Source organism: Pezoporus wallicus, unplaced genomic scaffold (genome assembly GCF_028554395.1).
Source record: "Pezoporus wallicus isolate ANWC-B61680 ecotype Strahan unplaced genomic scaffold, APGP_CSIRO_Pwel_v1 contig_2910, whole genome shotgun sequence".
Classification (NCBI taxonomy): Eukaryota; Metazoa; Chordata; class Aves; order Psittaciformes; family Psittacidae; genus Pezoporus; species Pezoporus wallicus.
The window spans coordinates 1,161,580-1,171,940 of record NW_026642858.1 but is presented as its reverse complement, the minus strand read 5'-3'; the positions used below and the strand labels follow the sequence as shown (position 1 = coordinate 1,171,940).

Below are 10,361 nucleotides of genomic sequence, written 5' to 3'. Positions count from 1 at the left end.
AGACTACAACAACCTTAAATCCATTATTTTAGCTAAATTTATAAAAATGCTGAGGAGATGAAAGTGGAACTAACCAATGTTATCACTGGAACTAAGATTCAAGGGAGCACTACACCATGGTGGGAGAAAGGAGACTGCCTTTACAGCCTTTTTGACTGTGGTGATAATGCAGCTGATGTTACAAGGAAAAGCTACAAGGGAAAGCTTTCGACAAAATTAAAGTCAACACCAACACACAAGCTCTAGTTCAGGTTTGAAAAAGAAGCTTTTCTTAATATACCCTGCATAAAGAGTTTGAGCCACAAATGCTCAGGGTTAAGAGCATCTCTTTGGTTTGCACAGGGAGAAGGAAGTCTGCCTCTGCAGACTGTGCCTGTGGGGAGATAAGAAAAATAAGTGGTGTCTTGTGGTACTCTCCATCCACCTGGAGGCACCTCCAGCAGGGCCCAAGTAACAAGGATCTATACAAGTTGTCTGCTCTCCCTGAACAAGCAGAGCAAATGATTGCCAACCCTTTGCTGGCCAGAAGTTGGTTCTACTCATCTTGATGGCATAGTGCAAGAAAAGAACAACCTAAAATCTGAAATAACTTGTTCTAGAATAGAATGTTTGGAAGCTGTACCTCTTTCTTTTAAAATGCACGTGGTAGTGATACATAAGTGTCTAAGAACAGTGTTGCTAATTGTCATGCATCTATTGGACAGATATCAAGCAGGCCAGCCTATGACAGTATGATTTTTTTTTCCTTCAGCAATTAGTTTGTTGTCACATCTTGGAAGAACAATGGATGAACAGGAGAGCATGTTCAGCGGCTGTTTTGCACAATTAGGGGAAAAGGGTGGCTGCATGGGAGATTTTGTGTGTCTAAGCTCAAGCAAAAGACTGGAAATCCCTCCCTGGCAAAAGAAGGGCAAATATCAAATCTACTTTTTTGAACCAATTCCTTCCTTTTGTCCGTTAAGGGGATATCCTCATTCACTCATGTACAGCAAGAACTTTTAGGGTCAAGCAGTTCAACAGTGGCATTCAGGCATAAAGCACTGGGTCTGTCATTATTTGTAGCTGTCCAGCCACATAAGAGATGTGTGTGGCCTTTCCTAGCATGAACATTGATGCTTCGTGCTTTACATGGAAATATACTTCTCCAAACCTTTTCCTTTGCATAGGGGCTGTTTGTTTTGTTGTACCAATGTACAGATATATCAATGCACAGATGTTTGGGACCCGCAGAAACATGGTTTAGCAAAGGCTGTACCTTACTAAAGGGACACTCGGGGGGGGAATTGGAGGTGTGGAAAGTAAGCTTGAGCTGGACACATGCAGGGTTGAAAGACAATTGGGTTGGTATAGAAGTTTATACAGAATTCAAGTTTTAGGTGCCTTCAAGACAGAGCCAGCTCTACTGAAGTGGCTTGTGTGAGCTTGCTTGGCAAAATACAAACCCCAAAATTACTTAGGCAAAATTGTTCCCCCTGTGAGTGATTTCTAGCACCTCCTGGGGGGCCCAGGAGACATGTTTTGTTAGATTTAATCTGTGGCCTAGCTAGCCTAAGAATTCAAATTGAATGAATCCGCCATAGTATTTACCTGAATTGCCGAGGTTTGGTGTGGTTTCTGAAATCCTGCCTGCCAACCTAGCTATAACTCAGTTTTATCCCAGTGATGTCGGAATAGACTCCACAACTCGTTAAAGTTGTAAAGTAGGTATGCGTTTATTCAGCTGAAGATGCATGGGGAATTACTCCTCCAAAGGCATGCGCACCTCAGTGTCGTTTCCTCTACATTTATCTTCTAAAGTACTACATATGCATTAGGTTACATAATACGTCTATACATATTTATGTCCTATCCCTGCTTCGTATTATAATGAGCTCAAAGGTCCTTTGCACATGTGTAGTGCCTCCTGGTGGTCATGGGCAGGGGTCTTCAGATGAAGTAAACGAGTCTTCCTCGGGCCTGAACTTTTCACCCTTGGTCCTCACGCATGCTCTTTAGGAGCCTGTATGAGTCTGGTCTATGTCCAAATGGTTTTTGCTGAAACTTAAGTAACCATTTTGCTTATTAGGAGGTTATGTTCTGGTACTGCCTGATGAGGCACGAGAGGTATTTGCTGAGTGACATCTCTGTTCAGCAAGCTATGTAACTTAAGCGATACCCCCTTGTACAACCCCCCTGTACAATTTACCTAACCCCCTTGTACAACCCCCCTGTACAATTCACCTAACCCTCTTGTACAATAGTCCACATCAATTCCCCCTTTTCTATAAAATAAGTAAATTCTTTTACTTTTCAGGCAAATTCTTCTTTTGACCAATTCTTTAACGTCTTACCGTATGCATTTGATAAACAGGTCAGAACTATTACACGTTGTAACATTCACCAGTTCCAAATAAACAGTCGTATAGATAATGAAAACCTAATACTAACTAATATTAAAAGAACAACAATGGGGTGACACAACTTATTTAGAATACCAGTTGCAGTTGGTGACCATCTGAAAAGTGCATCCCACCAATGGTGGCTTGCATCTTGTCCTACCCTTAATAAAACTCTGCGTAATTCTTCCTTGTCATGATGAACAGTGACTAGAGTTTTCTTTCCATTTTCCTGGACCTCTTTTGTTACGTTTGTCAGGTCAGGATGTTTTATTAATTGTTTCACCAACGTAAGGTCCATTCCAATAGGGGTAGGTGATAATTTGTGGTACATTGTGTAATTGGATTTTATCAATTGGTGGGATGCAACTGGTGCTAAATACATAAAGTCACATCCAATAATTTTAACAAAGTTACAAACACAAAAATTAGAATGGTTCTTAGCAGTTACCATTTCGTATTCATTGTCTATTCACAAAGAAACACAAGCAATTTGTAGGCATACTCAGCCCTGGCCAATATACACAAGCATAGTCTTTTGGGCTATATCTGGGTGAACTTCGAAATGGCAGATGCCCTGTTCCACGTCAAGACATATGTCCCTAGCTTCGATGGCATTGCCTTCACAGATGAATCCTTGTTGTTCTCGCGTAACAGAAGATTCTAAATTTATAGTCTTCTATTTCTCATTTACCTTTCGAGCCCACAACCTATGTTCAGAAGGATAAAGTACCATTCTCTCATAATTTAATCCTAACGCAATAATGGGATGAATAGTGTAAACTGTGACATTACATATTGTAAGCACAAAGGCTGTAGCTATATCCATAGTAGAGTCATAGGTGAAATTTACCAGGGTCCACCAAGATTGAAGCTGTCTTTCCAAATCATTAGTATTACCCCAGACAACCTTCCAAAAGTCCATAGGAAAAACCCCTTCACTTCCCTCTCTTATAATTAAGGCCATTACTGACTGTACCCACAATTGTGCTTGTATACAGTTAAGAGCCAGGGATACGTTATCTTGGTCCACACCAAGTGCATCTATTATTAGTTTTTGGTCCTGTTCCTCCTGTTTTCCATTTTGTTAATACTTTTGAAACCTGCCATTGGCTAGATCCTAATGCTGGTAGAGAAGACTGTAAGGGTTGTTGAAGCTTTGTCAAAGCACTTGTTGCAGCAGCTAGTTTATTCATTAATATTTCCGAATCGATCCCATTTAGGACCCCCAGTCCTGTTCCCAATATTCCAGTCAAATCCCTCCGTTTCCTGCTCTTCAAGGGTGTCTGTTTTTGTGTCCATTTTGTCCACCCCTCGAAGGACATTTTCAGTAAAGGAGAAGAGGTTGATTGGATTTCAGAAGTATTAGTTTGCATCAGTAATTCAACCCATTTAAGAGACCATTCTGGGTTGAATATCACTTGTTGTTGACCTGTGTTCCTTATTATGTATGGACCAGTTTCATAGATTTTGGGTTCTGGGGCACTAGCCCCTAAAGTTTGAGTGGTTTTAGTAGAAGCCTGAGTGCTGGCAGAGGTAGTTGAGATGGCAGGGGTGGTAGTAGGCCCAACATTTATTTTGAAGAAACTTGATATTCATCTCGTGTCACGAGCCCATAGACAAACCACCTCAACATTCTGCATTAACATGAAATTGTGCCAGCAATCTGGTTCAGTTAATTTTTCACAGATTGTTTCCTGTCTCTGTTTGTCAGTCGGGGAAGTCCGGACACTAATTTTAGTTGGTTTCTTGTGGGTAGTTATTTTTCTACATTTTAGTGAGTTACATGTCATATTATCTCTGTCACAATCTAATCGGCACCCTATACTGACTGATTCTCCCATTGTTCCTTGAATTATTATCTGTTCCCGAGGCACATAAGGAGAGGGGTATATTGTTTGAGTACCGCAGAAAACTACTATGGATAAGGTTAGATGTTTTACCTCAGATTCTGATCCCACGTATCCTGTGTATCCAGGGAGAGCTAAGTCCAAATCGGATCAAGTATAGCCCAACTTGTAGCTCCCTCCCCCTTTTGATATAGCATGATCATACATAAAACTTTGATGAAAATTCTGCAGGTTAGATTGCTGAACATTTTTTCTCAATACATTTATCTCATGCGGATGAGTTTTAATTTCAGTTCATTACTGCTTGGTGTAACTTTCCAAGGAGCCTTTGGAGCCTTTTTGACTCGAGTGTGATGAATCCAGGCGTTCTGCTCCTTAATCTAGCTAGCTGTGAAGGTAGTGAGTAATACTTGGAATGGTCCTTTCCACCTTGGTTCAAGATCCTCTTTTCCTATAGGTTTGAAAGATTTTATAAACACATAATCTCCAGGCTGTATATTATGTACTGGGCTATCCAATCCCCTGCTTCGAGTTCCAGCCACATGCTTTTCAATTCTCCTGAGCTGCTTCCCTAACTCTGTTATATAGGTGTTCATAGTCTCTTCTCCCGCTTGGGGAGACATTCCCTGTTGAACCCCATATGGTCTTCCATATAGAATTTCAAAGGGACTCAATCCCTCTTGTGCTCTTGGTTTAGTTCGAATTCTCAATAGGGCAAATGGAAGGGCCTGGGGGCAAGGTAGCCTGGCTTCTTGGCTCAATTTCACAATTTGTTGTTTGATTAGATGATTCATTTTCTCCACCTGACCACTTGACTGAGGGTGGTAGGGAGTATGAAGTTGCCAATCAATACCTAAATATTTGTTAATTTATTGTACCACATTTGAAATAAAATGTGGTCCTCTGTCTGAAGATGTAGTGGCTGGAACTCCAAAGCGTGGTATTATTTCTTGTAATAGTGCTTTGGTCACTTCTTGTGCCTTTGCACTCCTAGTTGGAAAGGCTTCTGGCCAACTTGAAAAGGTGTCTGTCAATACTAACAAATGTCTATACCCCCCTTTCCTCAGCAGTTCTGTGAAATCGATCTGCCATTGTTGTCCTGGTCCATTACCCTTTCAAATTTGACCCATTTTGAGCTTGGGAGTAATTTTGGGATTTGTCTGAAGGCAAAGATCACAGTGGCGAGTTACCTGTTGAATAGTGGCATATAATTTTCTGGCCACAATCTTGCTTATTAAATATTTATGTAAGGTGTCTGCTCCCCAGTGTGGTTTTTGATGTTCATTCTTTACTAAGGACCATAACACTGATGAGGGAACAATTATTCTTCCTTGTGGTGTGCTAGCCCACCCTTCTTCATTGAATATTCCATTTTGATCTGCAATCAGTTTTTGATCCGCCTTATTATAATTTGGCTTACCTTCTAGGGAAACCTTCCCATCAGGGACTAGTGCTCCTTCAGTTGGTACCTCACCTTTTGCCGCTTCTTTTGCCTCTCTGTCTGCCAGCTCATTTCCCTCTTCTAATTCAGAGCTCACCTTCTGGTGTGCCTTAGTGTGCATAATCGCTACCTTCTCAGGTAGTTGGACCACTTCCAATAATCTTAATACCTCCTGTGCATGTTTAACATTTTTTCCTTGTGAATTTAACAGTCCTCTCTCTTTCCAAATAGCACCATGCACCTGCACGACTCCGAATGCATATTTTGAGTCTGTGTAGATGTTTATGGTCTTTCCTTTTGCCAATTCCAGGGCTCTGGTCAGGGCAATCAGTTCCGCTTTCTGTGTTTATAGGCAAAGGTCCAGATTCTGTTACCTCTGCAGGTAGTAACTGCATATCCAGCATAACGCTTTCCGCTGATGACATAGCTGCTCCTGTCAGTAAACCAAGTTTCTGGGCTATCCAAAGGAGTATCCTTCAAATCTGGACGGCGAGAATAGGTGGCCTCAATGGTTTCCAGGCAGTCACGATGTACAGGTTCTCCTTCATTTCCACTGAGGAAAGAGGCTGGATTGACAATGTTAGTTACCACTATCTCAACATCATCTTGCTCTACCATGATGGCTTGATATTTCAGGAATCTCTGAGGAGAAAGCCAGTGCCCACCTTTCACTTCCAGTACGGCAGACACTGTGTGAGATACTAGCACTGTCATTTTCTGGCCCAAAGTGAATTTGTGTGCTTTCTGGATAATTAGCACGACTGCTGCGACAGCTCTAAGACAACCAGGCCATCCCTTGCGTCTAATTGGTTGGAGAAATAAGCAACTGCTCGTCGGTATGGACCCAGATTCTGTGCTAGTATCCCCAGAGCAATCCCCTGTTTCTCATGGGAGAACAGAAAGAATGGTTTACTTACGTCTGGGAGCCCTAAAGCCAGAGCTGACATAAGAGCACACTTATCTGGCGGGAGGCCTGCGTAGCTTCCCTTGTCCACTGGAGATTTCTGTTTCCATTAGTAATGAGTGCATATAGAGGCTTTACAAGCAGTCCATAGTTATAAATCCACAATCTGCACCACCCTGTCATGCCCAGAAAAGTTCGTCGTTCTTTTATTGTTTGAGGTTTTGGGGTTTGACATATTGCTTCTTTGTGCTCCTGTCCCAGAGTTCGTTGTCCAGCGCTAACCTCATAGCCCAGGTAGATTACTTTCTGTCTTACTATTTGAGCCTTTTTCTTAGACACCCTATATCCCTGGAGTCCCAAAAAATTTAAGAGGCTTACCGTCCAAGCCACACAACCTTCTTCTGTCCGGGTGGCAATTAGGATGTCATCCACATACTGCAGTAGTCTTCCTTCATCCAGTGGAGCTTCCCAAGACTCTAAGTCTTTGGCAAGTTGTTCTCCAAACAGGGTGGGACTGTTCTTAAATCCCTGAGGCAACACCGTCCATGTGAGCTGGGTTTTGCTCCCACTCTTGGGGTTTTCCCATTTGAATGCAAAAATTTTCTGGCTGGTTTCATGGAGAGGGAGGCAAGAGAAGGCGTCCTTAAGGTCTAAAACAGCAAACCAAGTTAGCTCGGGAGTTAAGCAAGTTAGTAAGTTGTATGGATTCGCTACCACCGGGTAAAGATCCTCAGTGATTTTGTTAACAGCTCTCAAGTCCTGTACCACCCGATATGATCCGTCAGGCTTACGGACTGGTAAGATAGGGGTATTAAAATTGGATTGGCACTCTTTTAGTAATCCTAACTGTAGAAAGTTTTCAATTATCGGACAAATTCCTTCCCTATCTTCCTTTTTTAAAGGGTATTGTTTAATCCTAACTGGTTGTTTTCCCTCCTTGAGCTTAATTTGTATCGGGGGTGCATTTTTGGCTCTTCCGTTTGTAGACCATACTCCCGGGAATACTTGATCTAATGTATCTTCCCTGACTTTTTCTTCTGCCTGGTGTGTGATCAGTTCTAGGCTTAACATTTCTATGTACTGCTGATCATTTACTTTCAAGGCGATCTCGCCTCCTTTGAAGGTAATAGTGGCCCCTAATTGTTCCAATAAATCTCTCCCCAGGAGAGCCTTTGGAGCATTGGGCATACATAAAAATTCATGAATGCCCCATTGCTTTCCCAATTGATACTTTAGTGGCTTACAAAAGTATGCTTTTTCACTTTGGCCAGTTGCCCCTCTTACAGTAATGTAGTCTCCTCCTACAGGTATCAATGCCTTATTCAGAACTGAATATGTTGCCCCAGTGTCTATTAAAAATTCTACGTCTTCTTTTTCATCCCCTAGCTTTATTATAACCAGTGGATCCACTAGGGAGGATTCCCCCAGTCCCTGTCAATCATCTACATGTGCCACTACCCGCTTCTTGGCTGGTTTATGCTGGTGATTTTGATTTTCCCTGTTTCTTGGGCATTCATTTTTCCAGTGTCCAAATTTTCGGCATAGGGCACATTGTTGTCTTCCTAGCTGTGGTTTCTGTCTCGGTTCTTCTATTTCTTCCTTCTTCCACAACTGCTACTAATCTTCGCATTCCTTGTTTATAACCTTCTTCCTGATTACTGAACACGCTCCAAACTTCATCCAGCAACACTTCTAAGTTTCTTCCCTCTGTTGGGTGTAGTTTCTGCAGCTTTCTTCTAATATCCCCAGTTGACTGACCCAGAAACAAAGACACAAGTTGTTGTATTCCTATTTCTGAGCTAGGATCTAGTGGTGTGTGTGGGCACATTGCATCTCTGAGCTGATCTAAGAACTTGGAAGGTGACACCGAAGGGCCCTGTTTTACAGCATATAATGCTGACCAGTTTATGCTCTTTGGGATGGCTCGTTCCACCCCTTTAATGATCCGCTCCTGATATGCCTGTAACCTTTCTCGCTCAGCCGATTGGTTAGGGTCCCATTTAGGGTCCTATAGAGGGAAAAATTCTTTAACATCCTGTTGTCTAGTCTCGTAATAGTCTTCAGCCAGATCACTTGCTGTTTTTAAAATTAATTGTTTTTCAGTTTCTGTCATTGCCTCTAATAGTAGCTGTATATCGTTCCAGTCTGGATTGTGCTGCCTCACTAAAAACTGTAAATATTTTGTAACATTAACTGGATCATTACGATAATCTCTGGCTACCTTTTTCCAGGCTTCTAGATCTGATGTTGTGAAGGGCACCTTTATTAACATGGTATTTCGTTCCGGTCCCACTGCTTCCCGAAGGGGTGCCTGTAAAACTTGTTTATGTCATGCTCGTGAGGAAACTGGACTTTCTGAGGGAGTTTCTGAACTTTCTGACCCTGTGCTTTCCCGTCTCTTTGGTGGAGGCTTAAAGACATCTATTAATTCTTGCTCTGTATCATGGTGCTGGACCTTTTCCTGTCTGGTACAACACTGACCAATATCACAAGAGGAACAGCAGCGTTTGGGCTTAATTTGGCTGTCTCTTGTCTCTTTTTCCATGGCCAAAACAAGGGGATCCTGGGGAGGTATCATTCCACAAGCTCTCTGGCACTCCGGGTGGTTTTGGAGGGTGAAAAACATATCCGCATAAGATACTTCATCCCATTTCCCTTCTTTCCTCAGAAACAGCATTAGTTATAACATAGTGTTATAACCCAGTGTCACGTTAAGTGGCCACTTTACTCCATCTTCTCACTTACAAAGAGGCCACCATTGATTGCAATATTTAATTAAGGTCCTCTTATTTTCCATGCCCCTGGGTCCTATGATCTCCTTCTAATGTGCCAAAATACACCCTAAAGGGCTCTTTTTCAAAATTTTCTTGCTCTGACCTGCCCCCATTTTCACTTTAGATATTTCTTCCCCTTAACTTCCTTTGATATCTCCTGCAAATTCTAATCCAGTGATCTGCCCTTACTTCCCAGAAAGCTCTTGGGACTTTGTGACTATTTCCACAAACCAAGCCGTATATTTTTGGGTCCCAAATGATATCCCTCAGGGTGAGTGTGGTGAGTTCCCCAGTATTTCCAACTACGCCCAAAACCGTATCTCCAAATCCACTGCTCCTGTGAATGACTGTAAAACTCACACAGTGGACACTGCCATATTATCCATGCAAAAATGCCACTTATAGTACAGAGTAAAATTTCAACAGGGTACACACGGGATCCCTCTTGAGTATCAAAGGGTCTGCTCTTTGGTTGCACCAAAAATTCAGGATCTGCTACCTGTCGTAAAGCTAACCACTGTGGGAGGGGTAATTGTACCCTTCCCCAATTCTTAAGCTGCCTAATGACTACAGATGGATTTTGCAAGACAAGAAATGAGACCCCTTCTTCCCTTGAATCAGTGAGTATTTTTCACAGTATTATTCACTGAAGGAAGGGTAATTTACCTCCCCCCCCAGCTTTTTAGCAGCTTATAGTTATAACATATATGACCAGACAGGACAGACAACATAAACACTTCATCCGTTTCCAGCCATTCCCCTTGTGGAGAATACAGAACTGCGGATTGGGACTCTGCATTCGCTTCGTAGCTATGCCACGTCTCAGTCACACAAACCACTTACATTAGGGATCCCACACATTCATACCGGGTTCCGCTTACCACCAGATGGATTCTTGCACCCTTCAGCGAAACCTGGAGCTCGATTGATGTTTGGCCGCTCTATCGGCAGGCTCTCTTAGCCCACGAGCTCTTAGGATTCATCCAATACAAACTGCTGCTCTATCAGCATATGAAT

General features: G+C 42.4%; 1 protein-coding gene across 1 annotated transcript; it reads right to left on the bottom strand.

Moving 5' to 3' along the window:
- Positions 1-4,605: 4,605 nt before the first annotated feature.
- Positions 4,606-9,196, bottom strand: LOC130611780 (uncharacterized). Its single transcript, XM_057432912.1, is given in 6 exon segments — positions 4,606-5,337; positions 5,695-6,038; positions 6,041-6,466; positions 6,469-6,670; positions 6,811-7,979; positions 9,052-9,196. Coding segments are annotated over 6 exon segments (3,018 nt in total).
- Between the last annotated feature and the right edge of the window lie 1,165 nt (positions 9,197-10,361).